The sequence below is a fragment of the Herpailurus yagouaroundi genome, unplaced genomic scaffold (assembly GCF_014898765.1).
Source record: "Herpailurus yagouaroundi ecotype Mexico unplaced genomic scaffold, PumYag 198, whole genome shotgun sequence".
In the NCBI taxonomy this organism is placed as follows: domain Eukaryota; kingdom Metazoa; phylum Chordata; class Mammalia; order Carnivora; family Felidae; genus Herpailurus; species Herpailurus yagouaroundi.
This window is the reverse complement of record NW_024412429.1, coordinates 2,943,127-2,962,900: the sequence shown is the minus strand read 5'-3', so window position 1 is coordinate 2,962,900 and position 19,774 is coordinate 2,943,127. Positions and strand designations below refer to the sequence as shown.

Here is a 19,774-nt window from a genome sequence, read left to right as displayed (position 1 = left end):
ATGGGGGATGGGCGTCCAGGAGGGCACTTGCTGGGATGCGCACTGGGTGTTGTATGTGAGTGATAAACCGCTAAGCTCCACCCCCGAAACCAATACCACAGAAACTAACTAGAATTTAAATAAAAATTTGGAAGAGAAACAAAGATTCAGCTGCCTTCCTTGGGAAAGCTATGTAACCAACGACCCCGACTACAGTTTCTTCACGTTCAGTGTGGACGTCGCATGTTGTGAACACTCCCAAGGGAAGGATGATGGCTCCTGGAAAGCTGTGTGATGATCCCCTTTAGAGATGATTTGGAGGGCAGTCTTTGGCCACAGACGGCTGGCTTCCATGCCTCCGTGGGCTCCAATGGGCCAGTATCTTCTAACGGATGATTATTTATACACTAAACACGTCCATCTTTCTCGCTCGTCAATTATTTAAACTAAATAATAAAATAGGGGTGCCTGGGTGGCTCAGTCGGTGAAGCGTCCAACTTCAGCTTAGGTCACGATCTCACAGTTCATGAGTTTGAGCCCCACGTCGGGCTCTGGGCTGACAGCTCGGAGCCTGGAGCCTGTTTCGGATTCCGTGTCTCCCTCTGTCTCTGCCCCTCCCCTGTCCATGCTCTGTCTCTCTCTGTCTCAAAAATAAATAAAACATTAAAAAAAAATTTTAAACTAATGATAAAGTAATATTTGGGGTTAGAGAACTATGATTTTTGTATAATTACATGCTAAGACAAAAAATAGACTATTTCGAAAATTATATGCCTCTTCCAGAACAAAGGGAGAACACAGCCCCTCCCCGTGTCGCATTCACCTGGGTCACTGTGACAAATGCTCTCTGGCAAATGCAATGGTATCCGAAAGGAGACTGGCTTCCAGACAGAATTCTCCAGCGTCTACAGGAGACGGGTCGGAATCACATTTTCGCGTGTGTCTCAGCGAGCGGACGTGCCCCGCGTTTTTGTCTCTCTGTTTTGAGCCTGGTCTCCTGCGGGAGAGGTCGGGCAGGCTAAGACTCACAGCCAGGCTCCCTCGGGCGTGTCCGAGAGGGCAGCTGTGCGGGAGAGGAGGTGCGACCCCGGCCCCCTTAGGAAGTGTGTGATTTCCGCACGTGCCCCGTGCACCAGACAGCGACGAGGCGGAGGCTGGACAGATCCGTGCGGCACAGACTTGGTCCTGAAAGAAGAGTTCCAGCCATCAGCACAATTACTGTTGGAGCACTGTGTGGAGAGTCCTCTGGGGGCAACTGGGTCGGGCCCCCTCTTCTCCGTGACTGGGGAAGCCCTGTTCTCTTTCTGGTTCAAATTCAGGATGAGGTAAGTTACCTGAATGCTGTCCTGTCGTGGAAGGCAGACATTCGATCTTCCTTTTTTTTGCAACGATCTCAGGAAAATGTTTAACTGTATCTTTTGAACGCATCCCATAAAATGACATTTTTTTTTTTTTTTGCCAGAGCTAGGCTACCGGTCCTTGTGCATCGGACAACCTTGCTCTGCCCTGTCCCACAACCAGGCGGCAGAGAAAGAGGGTCCGATCGGGGGGAAGCAACATGGCCAAGAGGTCCCGACACAGGCTCCGCCACGGGTCTCTGTGCGCCGCCAATCTCTGCCTTCTCACAGATCTGTCAGACACGTTACAGTGTGTGCTGTGGGTCAGGCACTGCCCTGGCCCTTCCAGTCCGTCCGACCACACTGGAGATAGTTACTGCCGTCACGCTCTGTTCACAGAGAGGGAAGCGGTCCGGAGAGGATGCGGTCCTGGCCCTCTGCCCCTGTGCCTGGTGCTGCCACCCGGGGCTCCTCAGGATCCCCCCTTCTCTAGGCTCACCCCTGCCATTCTCCACGTTCCAGCAAGCCTGGATTACATACTGTAGAGTCCCTCTCCTTCCTAACCAATGGGTCCCTAAGATCTGCCCGAGAGGAATGAGAAATGGGGGCGGGGGGGGCAGGCCAGGCACAGGGCCTCCCTCAAGTCCGCTCACCCTTTCCTGAATACCTCCTCGGTTGACCTTGCGGCTGGCAAATAAGACAACCATTCCCAGTCCCCCATTCCTCGTATCCCGATACTTGTCTTCCTACCTTCCTTTTAGCTAGAAGTGCCATGTGACGGTTTCTCGTCCACAAGAAGCACAGGGAAGTCCCAAGGTTTGGGGAAAGCTTTGCCTTCCCGATAAAAGGGACGGAGGCAGCTCGTTTCATCCATTTCCTCCCTTCAACTGAATGTGACGCCTGGGGCTGTGGCAGCCACTTTGCGACCACAAGGCACCACTCACGAGGATGGAAAAACAATGCACTAGGGACAGTAAACCTAGAAGACGGGTAGATCTGGGCTTTCGCTAACCAGCTGCCGAGCCAATGCTTACAACCCCCTACTGCCACGTGAGTCGCTACTTCGAGAAAAAGAAACGGCACTGTGAAAAACGACATTGTCGAGTTCAACAACTGTAAGTGACTCAGGCGTTCTGTGAATACCCTCCTTACTGCTGTGAGGATTTCAATGAGATAATGATTCTCTTAGGGCAGTGCCCCATGCACACCACCGTCCTCCCCGGGAGGGCCGAGGCCCCAGAAGAGGAGTGAGCTGGGCAGAGGAGTGCTTGAGCTGCCCCCAGCCTGCCTCCGGGCTGTGCGGAGAGGCTGTGCCCACGCCGGGCAGGGTAGAGCACTCGGGAAGGAGACACAGAATCAAAGTAGAGGTGCGCCCAGGTGTCGGGACCAGGCATCTGAAGACGGACAGAACAACACGGGGGCTCTGACCGGGTGGGCTCGGGGGGCCCAGAAATGAGTGGAAATGACCAGCCAGATGTTTATGTGCACCCCAGACTCTGAGGCAGGTGCGTTCTGCGGGGTAAGACGGGCCAGGCTGCAGCGCAGGTTGGCTTTGGACGGGGAGGGATTCCTTCTGCGTCACGCGCACACGGACGGAGACGTTCAGGGGAGGTAATCAATTGATTCATGATCAGGGAAGTCAGATCAGAAACAGGCAAACGGTCACGATCTTTGTGCGATGCTCAGGGATGAACTGGAGGGAGTGAACACACCGAACGGAGGGAGGCATTTACTGTTTGCTTCTAGGTCTTAAAACACCTCTCGCGATTACCAGGTGCTGCCTACCTCCTCCCCTGAGGCCACGGGGACGGATGTGAGCGTCTGCTCTCTCGCGGAGGCACCCGGGCCAGGCCACACGGGGTTTGGCAAAATTGCAACGACACAGCAGTTCCGGGACGAAGGGTCAGACGCAGGCCCTCGACTCCCCATCTGCGTTCCTGGGGCTGTGTTCTCCCTCTGCCCCCGTGGCCCTCACCCGCAGGGCAGGGTGGCTCCACGGTGACGTGAGGGCCTCGTCTGCGGCAGCCCCGTGCCGTGTAGGGGAGACCGCCAAGGCGGAGAGAGAGGCAAGCCTTTCCCGCCCTCCCGAGCCTGCCTGTGCAGGCACACGCGGCCGGGGAGCGGGCAAGCCCGGTTCCTAATGGAAGGGCCTGGTGCAGGCGTCGCTGCATGGCTCAGAATCGAGGGCCCCGGCCTTGCCTCGGTCAGAGCCAGGACAAGGAGGGGTCCTGACGATTCTTGGCCAGAGTCTTTAGGTCCCGTCTGGGACTTCACTGGGGTGCCCGAAACAAGGTGGAGGAGATTCTGTTTAGCCCTGGAGGATTCCTCCGGATCACGAGCTGGACGCACAGACACCACGACAGCCCCTGACTGTCACCACAGTGTAAAACCCACCGTGGAGGCCGGGGTGCGCCCCATCCTGGACCTCAAGGCTCCCTGCCCTGCCCGCTGGCACCTGGTGGCTCAGTGATCAGAGCCGCTCTCCAGGGAGGGCCTCGGCCTTGCCTCCAGGGAAGTGCCTGTGGCCCAGTGAGCAGGCCCTGCCTTTAGGGTCCGGCCTCTGGGCCCCTATTTGGTGCAGCGCCTAAGAGGTGCACAGTTATCACGCTGGCTGGTTTGAATCAAAGTCATTCGACCACAGCCATTTAACAGACACCATCCCGGGGCTTGTGCAAGGTGGGTGTTCGGAGCCGGGGCTCACGTGGGTCTCCCCACACCCCCTTGCAGAGACCGCCTCTGCTGTAAAATGGGTACAGGCTCCACCATGGGATGCCTTTAGACTCTGTAGCAACTCATCTCTGCAACTAGATAGATGCTGGGCATCTCTCTAGCCGGGTTTACAGAACCAGGGTCTCACCGGGGGGCTGTCCCCAGGGTCAAGGCTAGAGACGGCTGTACTTGCTATGGCAGGGGGAGGGAGGCATCGAGGGAGGGGCCGGGGATGCTGAACATCCTGCAGTGCAAGATGGTCCTCCACGAGAGAGAATTACCCAGTTGAGAGGTCACTGGTGCCATCGCGGGGACACCTGGTGACAGCATGCCCCATTTAAACGGCTGCCCTGTAGGTCTGGGACGACGTGCTGTAATTTACTTGACGGTGTCCTTACTGTTGGACATATGCCTTATTTCTAGGTCGTTGTTAAACAAGCCTTTTTTATACATGCAACTTACAGGCTGGATAGACTTCCAGAAGTAACATCTCCTGGTAGAGGAACGTACACGGTTTAGAATGTTGGTGGGTTTTGCCGAGTGTTAATACGTTGCTCCATCAGCTCTCTGGACAGCAGAGCCTGGCGCTATGCGGGCACCAGGACGGGGCCTGCTCGTGTCCTTGCTCTCCAGCTCCCCCCGTAGTGGGCACCGTGCCGGGCACCTCCTCCCGCCCGACGGCCCCACCGCACTGCTGACCACTGACCACGCGTCACTACGCTCAGCACGCACGCAGGTGCCCGTGACAACGCGGGCAAAGAGGATTCGGCAGCTGTGTTACTCGCGGGAGTCCTAGGCAACCCGTGCGTCTGCAGGAGAAGTCCACCGAGAGGCAGCCGGGGGAAACCTTTCGCGGAGAGTGATTCTGAAAGTGGATTAGTGCTTGGCTAACATTCACGTAAATCTCGATTTTCACACACGTTAGGATGTATTAACTTAAGGGGGACTGAACAAGAGGCAGCTTTCAGCCGTCCTCTCCTAGGTTTGCGGGGTTCTAAACGTAAAACGAGTAGAAACAAGTTCCACCCTTTTGTGCAAAAACAGTGCCTTTTGGGAAATAGCTAATAACCCTTGGCCAGAGACTGTGTCTTCGAAGTCCTTGTAGCTTGGATGCGAGAGGGCATTTGCACACCTGATTCAGGCCCCTTGCTCTCAGTGAACCTGGTAAAACGTGCAGGCAGGCAGTAGAGGTGGGCGGGCGGGTGGCCCCTGCCGTCCCGGGGCGCATGCGGGCTCTTACCCAGACGGTTGCACGGGTTCCGTTTGAAGAGGGCTCTCAGCAGGCTCTGGGCTTCGGTGCTGAGGAACTGTGGCATGCCCAGCTTGGCTCTGAAAATGGAGTTGTAGTTTAGGATGAGAAGGACGGCCAGAGTTTTCTCCAGCACTTTGCGAGCCTGCTCAGTCAGCATGAACAGATCAAACCGACGTGACCCAGAGCAGCAGCACCCAAACTTTCTGGCCTTAGGGCCCTTCTGCGCCCTAGAAGTCACGGCGGGCATCAAAGAACTTCTGTTTACGTGGGTTCGAGGAGAGAAATCTTTACCATAGCGATTGAATAATTCGCTTCAAAACTAATGCAACCATTAAAAAGAAACACTAAGAATCCCATTAACATAAGTAACGTTTTAAATGATGTTTTACTACGTTACTACGCTACGAACCACGTTTTCCAAAATAACAAAAAAAGGTTTGGCTAGAAGAGTGATATTGTTTACAGTTCGGGACTCTCTTCTGGGTGAGAGGAGAGAAAGGCAGATATGCTTATCTACCTCTGTGTTCGATCTGTTGCAGTACAGGAAGAAAATCTGGGACTTCACGGAGCTAGCACAAACAATCCTAAACTTTGGATGGAACCACAAAAGACCTCACATAGCCAAAGCAATCCTGAAAAAGAAAACCAATGCTGGAGGCGTCACAATTCCAGACTTCAAGTTAATTACAAAGCTGTACTAATCAAGACAGTATGGGACTGGCACAAACACACACAGATCAATGGAACAGAGAACCCAGAAATAAACCCAGAAATATATAGTCAACTAATCTTCAATAAAGCAGAAAAGAATATCCAATGGGAAACAGACGGTCTCTTCAGCAAGCGGTGCTGGGAAAACTGGGCAGCGACATGTAGAACAACAGACCTGGACCACTTTCGTAACCACACACACAAATAAACTCAAAATAGATGAGAGACCTAAATGTGAGACCCGAAACCATAAAAGTCCTAGAGAACACAGGCAGCAACACCTCTGACGTCAGCCCTACCAACATTTTTCCAGGTATGTCTCCGGAGACAAGGGAAATAAAAGCAAAAATGAACTATTGGAGACACATCAAAATAAACAGCTTCTGCAGAGCGAAGGAAACGATCAACAAAACTAAAAAAAAAAAAAAAAAACCGACGGAATGGGAGAAGATATTTGCAGATGACATATCGGATAAAGGGTTAGTATCCAACATACATAAAGAACGGACACAACTCCTCATCCCAAAACCAAATAATCCAACTAAAAAAATGGGCAGAAGACATGAATAGAATTTTTCCAAAGAAGACCTTCAGATAGCCAACAGATTTGTGAAAAGATGCCCCACATCACACATCATCAGGGAAATACAGATCAAAACTACAATGAGATATCACCTCACGCCTGTCAGAGTGGCTAACATCAACAACTCAGGCAGCAACAGAGGTTGGCAAGGATGCGGAGAAAGAGGAACCCTCCGGCACTGTTGGTGGGAATGCAGACTGGTGCAGCCGCTCTGGAAAACGGTGTGCAGGTTCCTCAAAAAGTTAATGTACACTTATCAACCTACTGTGATGAAAAACATAAAATGAAAATAAAATAAAACCCAGTAATCTAATTGACCCAAATGACTGCAAAAAAAGAGAAAACATCCAGGAAAGGAGGAGCCTGTGAGCCCCCAGGAGGCTCTCGGTCCCCGGGGTCCCCAGATTGTGTTCTGGGAGCCATGGGACCACAGCTTGGTGTTGACTTTCAGAAATGCTCAGCCACTCCCAAGCGACGAGTCCACACACAGGATTAGCCGGAGGGGATTATTCTCGGTTTAGAGAAAGTACAGCACGTGTTCCCCCTTAAAATTAAAAGTCACAGAGGTAAACGGTGCAAAAATAGCAGACCGCAGCCATAGATCCGTCGCCCACAACAGAGGAAGACACTGATCAAATCCTCTCTGTGAGCTTTCCTCCACTCCTTTCTCTCCTCCCACTTATACAATGGCGCAACCTACAAAAACTTAAGCTTTTTAGGCGCCTCTTGCTTTTATAAAAGTGTCGTGTCCACCTGCAGGGTTTGCGAGAGCGGGTCACGAGGACCAGCAGCTTTACGGCTTCTCTACGCCCTCGCACAGCAGAGGGACGCTAATTTGGAGCGAGGGGTACCTGTTTCCAGCCGCTTCTCTACCCCCATCCACGCTCCTGTCTTCTCCTCCTGGAGCTTTCCCTTCTGACATCGCGCTTACACAGAGCCTGCTCATGTTTAAGGTGTCATCGCAGGACCGGCACTGGGTTTACACGTCTTTCCGGGATGCTAAGAGCAACATCCACTTGCACGGTAATTGATTCTTTGGGAGAACTGAACAGAAAATTGTGCGTGTGTCCAGTCACGTGGGCAACGTGATTCCTCGCCAACGTGAGGCAGGAGAGCTCAGGGACCTGAACGAATGGGGTCAAGAGGGAGAGAAAGAAAGGAACCCCCACTCTTGTGCTCTCTGGAGCCCCTAAGTCCTCTGCCCTTCCGAATCTGTACTTTGTTTCTGAAGGTCCCTGATCACCACACTCCCTGCCGCTGACACCACACGCGATTTTGCTGATGGAAAACGTTATCTGCGCTTCACCAGGGTCACTGGGGGATCCCCGTCAGCGTCTCCCCTGCAGCGAAAACGCCAAGAATGCATATCACGGTTGTTGCTGATGCCTACTTAACAACCCGGGCTTCCAAGACCGAAGCTCTTGCTTTGGAAGGTGCTGGGCATACTGGATAGATTCCCCAAGGGTGGGTGTTTCCTACTCACTTGAGGATGAGGGCCATGGTCTCCTTCCTGTCCTTCCCCTGGAACGGCAGCGATCCCGTGAGCATCTCAAACTGCAGACGAACACAGAACAAGGAGGGTGAGTGTTCAGAGCGACTGGATTTACTAGCAGAGACCCCCAGGTGGGCAAAATGCAGCCAAAGTTCACGTGTCCTTTCAAAATCCCAATCAACCCGGCGGAGGCCCTGGCCGACACGCTAGGTGCACATCAGCGAGCAGAGCGGCCTCACGGCGCTCGAAGTTGGGCGGGGAGGCGCACAAGCCGGCAACCCAGGACGTACCCCGGCCGTGGTAGGCGAGGCCGGCCGAGCGCCGTGGAGACGAGACACGCTGGGGAAGGGGATGGCAAGGGGATGGAGGCTGGGCCGTCCCCCTTCCGTGGGGCCGGTGGAGGACCCCGTTCCCGTCCTTCTCTGGCGTGTGCTGTGGAGGCGGCCGGGGCAGAGTGACTTTGGTCCGTTAAGAACGTCCAGTGAGAACAGTATTGGCGCCAGGAATGTCTCCAACAGGGCCACGCTGGAAATAACTAGCGGACCTCTGCCGGGACGGCCTCTGGGACGGAGACAGCATTGAGGGCCCGCCTTTCCCGAGCACGGAAAAGCCCGGACTGCACGGGCTCTGGAAGGGGTGGCCTGGACCCGCGGGGTACGACCTGGACGAGGTGCGCACCTGCCCCCTCCTGAGAAAGAACAAACCTGTCCTTGAAAATGGGACGCTGAATCTGACAGAGGCTACAGTACCGGTCCCAGTCCGCGTCTTCACGTCCTTGTCAACTACACTTGAGCCTTGAACACAGGTGTGCACACGGGTGTGAACAACATGGGTGTGGGTGACACGGGTGTGAACACAGGTGTGAACAATACCGGCATGAACACCACAGGTGTGGACAACACGGCTGTGAATGACACGGGTGTGAACGCCACGGGTGAGAACGCCACCGCTGGGAACGACACAGCTGTGACTCCTGGGTATGAGCGACACAGTTGTGAACAATATGGGTGTGAACACCACGGGTGTGAACGACACGGGTGTGAACGAGACGGGTGTGAAATAATCCACTTCCATGCGGGTCATGTTTTGGTAAATACAGTACTACATACACCACAGGCGTGTTTTCTCTTATGATTTTCTCTTAACAACATTTCTTCACCTTACTTTACGGTGAGGATACAGTACGTAATACATATAATGCACGAAATATGTGTTAATCTACCGCTTATGTTATTATGAGACTTCTGGTCAACATTAAGCTATCTCATTAGTTAATTTTGAGGGGAGTCGAGGTTGTATGTGGATTTTCAACTACCTTCAGAGGTCAGTGCCCCTTAGCCCTGTGTGGTTCAAGGGTAAACTGTATAAGGAAACAGCCTCGGTGCGGGTGTTGGTATGATCTTACTAAACTTGCCTTACTTTTGATTCCGACTGCATGTCTCTGTTCCTTTAAAATTTATCCCGCGGTATCTCTCCTCCGCATTAGGAACAACTCAAGAACGACATCGGAGTAGAAAGACCGAAATAATCACCCACAGTCCCATTATCCGGGGATAGCCACAATTAATATTTGTTATTTCCATCTACTACTTTCTTGAAGCTATGTTTTTTTAAAACACAGATAAAGTTTTATATACCAACCTTTCCTGGAACAATATAAAGGCTTCCAATGCTTATTGGAAAATCTTCATAACATCGCTTTATATGTGGATATGCCAAAACACGTTTATTTGTTGTTGGACGCTTAGACCGTTTCCAATTTCCTGCTATTAAAAGTAATGCCGAAATGTACCTAAAAGCTTTCTTACCCCATGGAGTTACCCTTATGACAGCCTGCCGGGAGTGAAATTAACCAACCGAAAGAAATGAGTGTAGTTAAGGCCTTATTAATACTCTTGGTTTGCTTTTTGAAGGTAAAATCTGAAAAGAAATGTTAAGAGTTCCTTCCTGTTGAGATGTGTGAAGCATTCCTCTGTGCTAACACCTGCTGTCCCTCCCGTGTGCGCTCATTCGGTGAAAACACACAGAACAGACTGCAGGCAATCAATCTACGAGCCATAAAAACGGAGAGTCAGAGAGTCCAGAAGATGATCCAAAAATAGACAAATATAATTAAATGGAAGGGTAGAATGCTCTGGCCGATGAGCCACTCACCTGACAAAACTAGATGAAAGTTTCTACGTTGATCGTAGAAATCAAAGTATCTCTTAAAATAGAATCCTGTTAGCAAAGAAAACCCCCTTCCTATTTTGCTTCTACTCTTCCTTCTCTCTCCTTTGTTCCTTCAGGAATGAAATTCCATGGCAAGGAAAAGCCTTTGAGAACTCATTGCTACAAAATCGGGGCCCATCCCGAACATCTGTGCCTCATGTAACCGTTTATTGTGGGTCAACCAGCAACTTGCAGCATTCGCCTGGTGATTCCTTCTTCGCTTTGACTATGACCCCGGGGGATCCACAGCCTTTGTGTTTCTCTCCCTCCTTCCCCTGTTCTTCCCCTTGCAACACAGCGGGAGGTCACGCACTATTCATGAGCATCTAACACAGCGGCAAACGTGGGTGTCCACTAAATGCTTCTTGGTGATGAAGACAATGCTGGTGGTGGTGATCGTGAAGAACCCCACACGAGTCTATTTCCACCGCTTCCAGCCCCCTTACAGGTTCCCTCTCTGTCACACGTGGAGAAAGGAGATCATTTCAGTTTTCAGTATTACTGTTCTCAACAAAGCCGCTCAGCACTTTCTCCGTATTTAAGGATCTCATGAAATCAGGGCCTTACTGATGTGCTTTCCTGGGACATTATACACAGTCAGAGTTTTGCTCTGGTGTTCACCAATACCGAGACCGACCAAGGTTTCCAGGGCAAACTGATACAAGCCATCATCGGCCTTGGGGTCCCACACACCAGGACACGTGCTGGCGGTTCCCCAAGAGGTCCATTCACAGGTCGGGACCAAGGCAGCCTGTGGAAATGTACAGAAGGATAAATATTTTGACGTTTCTACAGCAGTGGTTCTCAATGGGGGAGGCTGTTCCCGTGGGGGGGGGGGGAATCTCCCAATGTCTGGGGACAGGTTGATGGTCAAGCTGGGGAGGTTGGGGGTGTAGGTGCCCGTGACGTCCACTGAGTAGCAAGGAATGCTGCTTAACATCCTACAATGCATAGAACAGCCTTCACCCAAAGAACTGTCCAGCCCCAAACCTCAACAGTGCTGGGGTAGAAAGCCCTGTCTGAAGGGACATCTGACGAGCCTCAAGAGAGTGGCCAGCCCTGGGGCACAGACACAACACCACAGAAGGCACCCAAACGATGCCGGGAGCGGCGGAACGAGAAGGTTCTCCATAAGGGACACACTTCATAGCAGGGAGCCTGCAATTCAAGTTCGTTTGGCTGATCAACATTCTTAAAAAAGAAATCAAGGGCAAGTTACATCTTAATGTGAAAACGGACAAGGACAAATCCTACGAGGAAATGGGATGTTTGGGATGGTGCCGTACCCGGGGTGGGGCAGGGCTGGCCTGGGCTCAGCAGGTGTGGTTTTTGTTTTAATTTTTTTTTAACGTTTATTCATTTTTTGATAGAGAGAGACAGAGCGAGAGTGGGGGAGGGGCAGAGACAGGAGACACAGAATCTGAAGCAGGCTCCAGGCTCCGAGCAGTCAGCACAGAGCCCGACGCGGGGCTCGAACCCACGGACCGTGAGATCGTGACCTGAGCTGAAGTCGGATGCTTAACCGACTGAGCCACCCACGTGCCCCTCAGCAGGGGTGTATAAGTTTGTGTGCACGTGTGTCGGAGGGCGCAGAGCACAGACTAGTCCACAACCCTCAGCACCCACTGTGCATCACCCCTGCTCTGAGCGCTTGAAGGTCTACATGACCTGGTCCTTTGAGGGCAGAGGTGCAGGCGTTCATTTCCTTTCCTAGGGCAGCTCCTGAGCCCGAGCCAGCTGTATGTGCCAAGCAATTTACACAGACACCTGCGTGTGAACATCCACGCACGCTCAGTGTGAGTGGCTAAGAAATGAGAGAAAAATCTAAGGGCCTCTCCCTTACGACCTCGGAGCATTCCGACGTCTACAAAGCACCCACAAAGCACAATCCCAACGTCCTCCTGAAAACGGAGTTCCAGGCTAGTGTGGAGATGTTAGCGATTTACTGTTGCCATGGAGACCACCACTACTGCTCGAGTTCTTTTCCAGCCTCGAGGACCTAACTTCAGACAATCTTGTTCGAGGACAAGGGCCTCCGCCATCCATGCAGGCATCTTCGTCCGAGTCTGGAGGGCACTTGTGGCCATCAGACGGTCTGGGGGTAGCCCCTCAGTGAGGACGTGCGGGGGACGGGAGGCGACCCCTGCAGTGTGCAGACCGTTCCTGGCGGTGCTCCCTTGGTGGTCCTACGTCCTACCTGCCCTTTAACGAAGCTGGTGGAGGGCACCGGATACACACGGCATGCCCTAAACCAATCTCCTCCCAAGTCCGAGCTCAGACGCGACACCAATGCCACCCTAGACCCATCTCTCTTTGCCAGTGGGAATTTGGAAGTCGCTCCTGGTGCTGCCCAAAGGAAAACAGGCATCGTCACATCTGGCTGCAAGCTGGTTAGCGCTGGGGGCTAAAGGGATCGGTGGGCAGGTCTACACGAGAATGTGGTTTTTAGAACAATTATATGATCTTAATCACTCAAGCTCTTTGAGCCTTTGTTTCCCCTTCTATAAACAGAAAGAACGAGATCTTTCCCACATAACTTAATGATTTTTTGGTTCAGATGGGATGCGAAGGAAGGAAGGCGCCTTGTAAACTCAGTGCCATGAGACCCTGTTATCACGGTGACGCCCCCTCCAGCTTCCTGCCGCCGAGCACAACCGTTCTGGACCCGTTCGCTTCCCCGGCTGTTACGAGACCCTGACTGTGGAGTCTTTTCAACCCAAATGACCGGATGATCCCACCAACTCAGTGAGAAATGCCCGGAGCCAAGCGCTCCCAGTTCCTGCTGTGTCAATGACGCCAGATGCTGCTGGAACCAGGTCTCCTTGGGAAAAGCAAAGGACCGACGTCCGTGCGATATTCTCCAAACTCCAGAGGTCTCCTAGAGCTTTGGGACGAGGAAGGGCAGGGGACCCCGGGAGGAGGTTGAGGGCTGTGAGAGCCCACAGCCGTGTCACCCCCACGGGTCACGGAGCTCCCCGAGCGTGGGCGTTGCTCTCCGTGATGGGGTCCAACGGGGCGGTGCCCAAGTGCCTGTGTTGGGAGACGCTCCCAGTGGGTATTCGCAACATGACGGATTTATAGCGGCCACGTGTCAAAGTGCCAAGAGGACCCGGACAGGGTGCCCGGAACCCTGGGCGTCGGACACAGAGGTGAGGCATGTGGTGTGGTGGCCTGGACGCACAGAAGCTGGGCTTGGGACGCACAGGCTGTGCCTCATGCCAGCTGAGAAGTCTGGTGTGCGCTGAGGGCACGGGAGCACGGAGGGCCCCCAGCGTAGTGCTGTCGGGGAGGACGGCAGAGTGACGGGGCACCAAGAAGGGAGAGGAAGGACCATCTGGGGACAGGACGCCCCAGGCTGGGCGGCGTCTGTGTCTGTGCTGTGTGAACACACGAGCTAAAGAAAAGTCAAGTTTCTAGACGCAGATGTAAAAATGTCCAACTCCATGTATATCTTGGCTCACGTTAAGTTTTGCGACTAAGTAGAAGGGTTTTGTGCGTGACAAATGTCTTTAATACGAAGATCACCGCATCCCTTAAAACCCTCACGCTCAGCCTGTACGGCTGTTAAGTACAAGGAAGCTTTGACTCTTAGTACCTGTGGGTCCTTCCGTGAACCCAGTTCTGTTTCCTGATGGTGGAATTTGGGATGGGCAGAGAGGGAGGCGGCCAGGAGAGGCAGGGGCAGGAATCTGGTGGCCTCCTCCACGGCCCCGGGTCGCACAGCCACACTGCCCTTATACATCCCAAACACTGTTTTCCCTGGTCATTGGCGGGCCTCTGGGCCAACCTGGGGACCGGCCACAAGGGACAGCGACGCGGACGGGGAGGACCCTTACCATGAGCACACCGAAGGACCACCAGTCGGCGCTCTGCGTGTGTCCCCGCCGGTTCACCACCTCGGGCGCCATGTACTCTATGGTCCCGCAGAAGGAGTAAGCTCTCTTATCGTGGTCGATGGCCTCCTTACTCAGCCCGAAATCTAAAAGAGGGACAGCACAGGGCACTGCTTCAGTCTGGGCGGCAGTCAGGACCGCGTCTGTGCGGGCTCACGTGTCACCCCTCCTGCCCGCTCTGTCCCAGCACAGAACCCTCCTTGGATGCAAGCGTCATCGTGCCCCCACACGGTAAGTCACAGAGTCTTTCAAGAATCTACAAAGCCAGGAGTGCCTGCTAAAAGGACGGAGGGATGGCACTTCTTAGGGACCGACAAGCAGGCCTAGGGGCCTGCCAGGCTGGAAGCCGGGGACAGAGAAGCACGCGGCCCCCGGTCCGCTGGGACGGACGGAGGTGGTTGGCTTGAAGGCAAGGGCCGGAAGGGATTCCAGGCACGGGCCGCTGGGGAAGGTGGTCCCCGGAGCTGAGGCACAAAGGGAAGATGGCATTTGCCGTGGGGTGGGCGGCCACCCCTCCCCCCCGACCTCCAGGAAGTCCTCATGAGGGTCTCCCTTCTGACACAGCGGGCGTGGCCACGCACTGGGTGGGCAAAGGTCGTGGGAACGCGGTTCTCAGGACGGTGGCCCTCGGTTTCCGCGTGTTTGGGAAGAAGGCCACAGTCCGTCGTCTCCGTCAGGGCCCGGTGAGGGTGGCGTGAGGTCACAGGCCGGGCAAGGGGGTCACACTACCTACGGGTGGATGTGCTTCCTCCAGCTGAATGACTTGCTCTGCACATCAGTGCCTGGGAGCGGTTGTTTGTAATTTGCGCCTGGCCCAAATGGCCAATCATGACACAGGATTAGCCCTGGGTCATGAGTAATGATGATGATGATAATAATAATAATAATAATAATAATAATAATAATAATAACAGAAGCATGATTACTTGATCAGAGAAAGCCCAAACCCTGTAACATCACAGATACATTTGACGTGGGAGCTCAAGGCTATTCGCAAACACTGCACACAAGTGTCACGTCTATATTCTAGACGTGCAGTTCCTCGTTTGGCAAAGAAAACTTCTGAAGTATTAAGAGAAGCTTAAACCTCCACCAAATGCCCCATAACTCTGATGACAGGACATTACAGGTGCCCTACAGCTGTGCCAGGCAACGGGGTCTGAAGGTCCGGTTAAACGGACAGTCAGGATCTGGTATAGAAGCTCATGAGAAATTTTAGACCTAACTTTCAACATTAACAAGCATGTAGAAATGTATAATCAATGTTTACTGCCAGGGACTAGATGCACCGTGCCCAGTACTGGCACTGGGTAAAACTCCCCTGTGGGAAAACAGGGTGTGGGGACATGTGGCAGCGAGACTGCGTGGGGGCCACGGAGAGGGGAGGGGAGGCCTCGGTGGGATAGGGTGTGGAGAAGAGGGGGCTTCAGGGAGGAAGGGGTGCCGAGATGAGGGGGCCTCGTGGAGGAAGGTGTGCAGAGAAAAGGGGGCCTCGGAGGGGAATGGGTGCGGAGAAGAGGCCTCAGGGAGGAAGGGTTGCAGAGAAGAGGGGGCCTCGGGGAGAAGGGGTGCAGAGAAGCGGGGGCCTCGGAGGGAAGGGGTGAGGAGAAGAGGGGGCCTGGTGGGGGGGGGGAAGGTATGCGGAGAAGAGGGGTCTTGGGAGGAAGGGGTGTGGAGAAGACGGCTCCAAAACAGCCCGGACTGAGAGTCTGCAGGGAACGTGCTGGAAGGTCTTCGGTCAGAAGGAGAGAGAAACGGAAGGGAACCCGGCAAGCTCGAGAATTTCCAGATGCTGTGTGGACACACACACAGCTCATCCTCATCTGTGAAAACGCCAGCCAAATCAGAGACACACAGCAGCCGATGCAGGCGAAGGGGGACTTTGGGTCCAGGCCGCTCCCCCATTTACCGGGCCAGGGGGAAGTCACCGGGACACCGCTGCCCTTTACAAACCTGTGATCTTAATGTGTCCCTCTTCGTCCAGCAGGATGCTGAAAGAGAGAGGAGAAAGCATGCCTCAGGAGCGGCCCAGCCGGGCTGGCGGGCGCGACTTTGGGTGGCAGTCAGCACACGGGCTCGCCTGCGACGCACCGACGTGGGCTTGCACAGTACGGCCTCCCCCGCCAGCAGCTTCTGCCGGGGCACGAGCGGACTCAGATCCACGGTGTTTGGGGTTAACCCGGCAAAAGCTGGGACCCGCAGGCCTGAGACCTTCTTAAGCCCACGGGAAGGGTCGGGAACCCTTCAGACTGTCCTGCGGGGAATGTGATTTTCAGGGTCCGGGATCGCCTTGGCCTGTGCAGATCCGGAGCCTCGTGCATTTTTTCTCTGGGTCAGAGGCCCCCTACTTCTTCCCGTCGCCCCTCCGTGAGCCCCACCCTGGCTCTCGTGACCACCCCAGGCTCTGGGGAGCCTGTGACACCTTGGGCCCTGGCACCGAGGAGCCCTGGGGCTCGGCAGGCTTCGCCTTGCCATAGGAGCTGGGTCCAAGCTCTTGTCACAGCGGCATCTGACATCTAGAAGCCCTGGGGTGGGGGAAGGGCACTGGCCTTTCCGCGCCCGGCTCTCCCGTGGGAGGGCACTGCTCACCGGCCGGCAGAGGGGGAGTCTGGAAGGGCGGACGCAGGCCCGCAGGCACTTGAGGAGGCCCTTCTTCCGGCTGTCAGCCCTCAGGGTCCCCGGGGCTCCTAGCTTTCCATTCTTTCTTTTGCTGTCATTAGATCCTGTTGCATCAGCTCTGGGTGGCAGGGGTACCAGCCCAGACTTAAAGAGACCAGTAACGGGAATGGACAGAAGCCACACCGTCCCACTCTAGCACGCGGATGGACCGGAGCGTGGTGGGCCAGGCACAACGCAGGAAACGCCGTGCATTCCACTTACACGGGGGTCGGGGCTGGGGGAGCCTAGAGCAGCCAGATTCACAGGCAGAAAGCAGCAGTGGGGGTGCCAGGGGCAGGAGGGTGGTGAGGGGAGTGAGTGTCTCACGGGGACAGATACTCGGTTTTGCAAGAAGGGAGTGTGGAAGGTGGGTTATGCCACGCAGCCATGTGAGTGTGCTTTGCGTCACAGGGCTGCACGCTTAAAAACGGCTGAGATGTCAGGGCGCCCGGGGACTCGGTCACTTAAGCTTCCGACTTCAACTCAGGTCCCGATCTCACGGCTCGTGAGTTCGAGCCCCGCGTCGGGCTCTGTGCGGGCGGCTTGGAGCCTGGAGCTGCTTCGGGCTCTGTGTCTCCCTCTCTCTCTGCCCCTGCCCCGCTCATGCTCTGTACCTCTCTCGCTCTCAAAAAGAAACAGTAAAAAAATTTAAAAGTGAACTTAATTAGTGAAGATGCTAATTTTATATTGTTTTTCTTACCACGATTAAAAGCTATGCCCTGAGATTAAAAAAAAGGCCGACTGTTTTAACGGAATCTGAAGGGGAATGGTGCGGCACATAATTAAGAAGACAATTTATCAGGAAAGAAGCGAGTATTTTCATCTCCGCCTTTCAGTTGTGCTTCATCTCTGCCCAGAAAGGAGCAACTTTCAAGATTCATCTCCTACTAATTCCAATTGATGACAAGATCTTTCTTCCACTCTGCTATTAAATATTACTATTTTTAACTGTAACGATCCCTTTGCCCTTTAAAAGAGAGAGAGAACCGGGGTGCACGCCTAACGGGCGCCCAGGGCTCGCAGCTTTGAGATCCGCTCCTGCTACCGCTCCCTAAGGGAGACGGCTGTAGTTCACAGGACACTGTCCCCTCTGTGGGGACACGGAAGACAGGGCCTTTTGTGATTACGGAACCATTTATTTACGTGTGCAGCCGGTGCTGTTCTACTGTGGCTACCTGCTCTAGGTGCTTAAGTCAAAGCCATACACGACCTGAACTTCCCACCGGTGTTGGGCAAATGAACTCTGCATCGTGTGCGGGCACAACGTCACCCGGGCGTGTCCCATAAACGGCCGCCACATCTGGTAAAAATGGCTTCGGAGGAGAGCTGTCTTTTCTTAGCTCGCTGTGGATCAGAGTAAAGGCTCTGGAGGAAGGGTGGGACCCCCAGCGTAAGTCGCACCCGTTGGGACACCTTCCCGGGGGCGGACAGGTGGAACCCGCGTGGGAGGCGTCCGCGAGAGGGTGGCCCAAGCCCTCTCTCCGGGGTGCACCCACCAGCGGGCGACGGCCACCGGCGGGGACAGCAAGAAAGGGGGTGCGGAGGGGCGTCCTTCGCGCGCTCGCTTACTTCTCGGGCTTCAGGTCCCTGTAGATGATCCCCAGGCCGTGCAGGTGGTCTAACGCCAAGGCCAGCTCAGCCAGGTAGAACTTGACATCCTCCTCCGTGAACATCACCTAGTGAGAAAGTAGGAAAGAGCGGGATTGTTCGGCGCGTCCTGTGGCCGGGGTGTTCTGACGGACCCGGCCCTGCGGAGCGCACGCTCAGTTACCTCCGCTCCGGAGGGGATCACAGCTCCCCCCACCGTGCTCTTCGGGCTCTTACGACGGAAAAGTGAGTTCTCTTCATACTTGTGAGGTCAGCGAAGGCGGAAGAGCACTTCCCCGCGAACTTAGCCTGTGAGCGGGGAGCCTGGTTTCCTCCTCCTCCTCGCCCCCGCAGCTCACATGGCTCTGGGGGGTGTTTCTGGGTGTATGTTCTGATGTGAGTGGTTCTGCTATGAAACGGCACAGGCGAAGCCGGATGAGGGGCTGCTGAGAACGCACCTCGGGTCTCATCCCCCCCGCCCTGCCCCGGGGTTTACGCAAACCCACTGTCTGCCCAAAGTGAGGCGAGTTCTGCCGAAGGCGACACGCACGTGGGGGAGAGTCGTGGGGGCACCCCGAGGCGGGCTAGCCGAGGCATACCCCAGGCCGGGTGCCCGGCAGACTTCAAAGCCATTATCTTGGTGACAGTTCCGTACCTCTGGTCCCGTTAAGGACCAGCGGGCGGCTTTTAAAGTCACCTTACTAGAAAGCCAGCTTGTTATCACAAGCCACTTTTTTATGTTCACCGTGAGAAACCAATGTCACAGAGACGCCAGGGCGTATTATTGCTGACTTCCTTCTCTGGATGCAGACAAGGCTCCCTGGTGAGCACAGAATTAGAATAAGGGCAGTTCAGGGAACTGGGTGGTGGATACTCCAGGCTGCCACAGGTGCAGGGCATCCATCCCACAGAAGGGACACTTCCCCACGGGGTCGGGACACACATCCCATCGTCCCAGGCAGTGACGTCTGGGGCCGTCAATCCTCATCAGCCTTCTGGCCGTTGGAACCACCCGTCGTCACCCCACGCTCAACGGCTGCCTCTTCCGGCTGGGTCTTTCTTTTCTAAACTGGCTACCATGTTCCGCGGGCTCACTTTTAGTCAAGTTCTGCCATAGCCATTGGACTCTCTTTAATCTGACTTCTTCTCTCTCTACAACCGTCACGGGTTGTCTGCGTTCTGTGCTCAGAGCACAGCCCTACTTCTCTACTTGTCCAGTTCCTAGGACACATCTCAGCATAGCCCCCGAGTACAAATGACGAGTCGTTTCTGCACAGAAATGAAACACCCCACAGACGCCCGTCCTTGAAGGAAGTCAGTGCAGTGACCAACACGGCAGGACGCTGCCCACTGGCCTCGTTC

At 54.4% G+C, this 19,774-nt stretch overlaps 1 protein-coding gene across 4 annotated transcripts in view; it reads right to left on the bottom strand.

Annotated features, from left to right (window-relative positions):
* The window catches only part of RPS6KA2 (ribosomal protein S6 kinase A2), a 345,801-nt gene that overhangs the window by 45,291 nt on the left and 280,736 nt on the right, over positions 1 to 19,774 (bottom strand). For all 4 annotated transcript variants that reach the window (XM_040448690.1, XM_040448692.1, XM_040448693.1 and 1 more), the window contains 5 exons: positions 18,395 to 18,501; positions 16,121 to 16,158; positions 14,111 to 14,253; positions 8,055 to 8,125; positions 5,266 to 5,354 (listed from right to left, as the gene is read on the bottom strand). In XM_040448690.1, the coding sequence (XP_040304624.1) occupies positions 5,266 to 5,354; positions 8,055 to 8,125; positions 14,111 to 14,253; positions 16,121 to 16,158; positions 18,395 to 18,501 (448 nt within the window). The remainder of the gene's footprint in view (positions 1 to 5,265; positions 5,355 to 8,054; positions 8,126 to 14,110; positions 14,254 to 16,120; positions 16,159 to 18,394; positions 18,502 to 19,774) is intronic.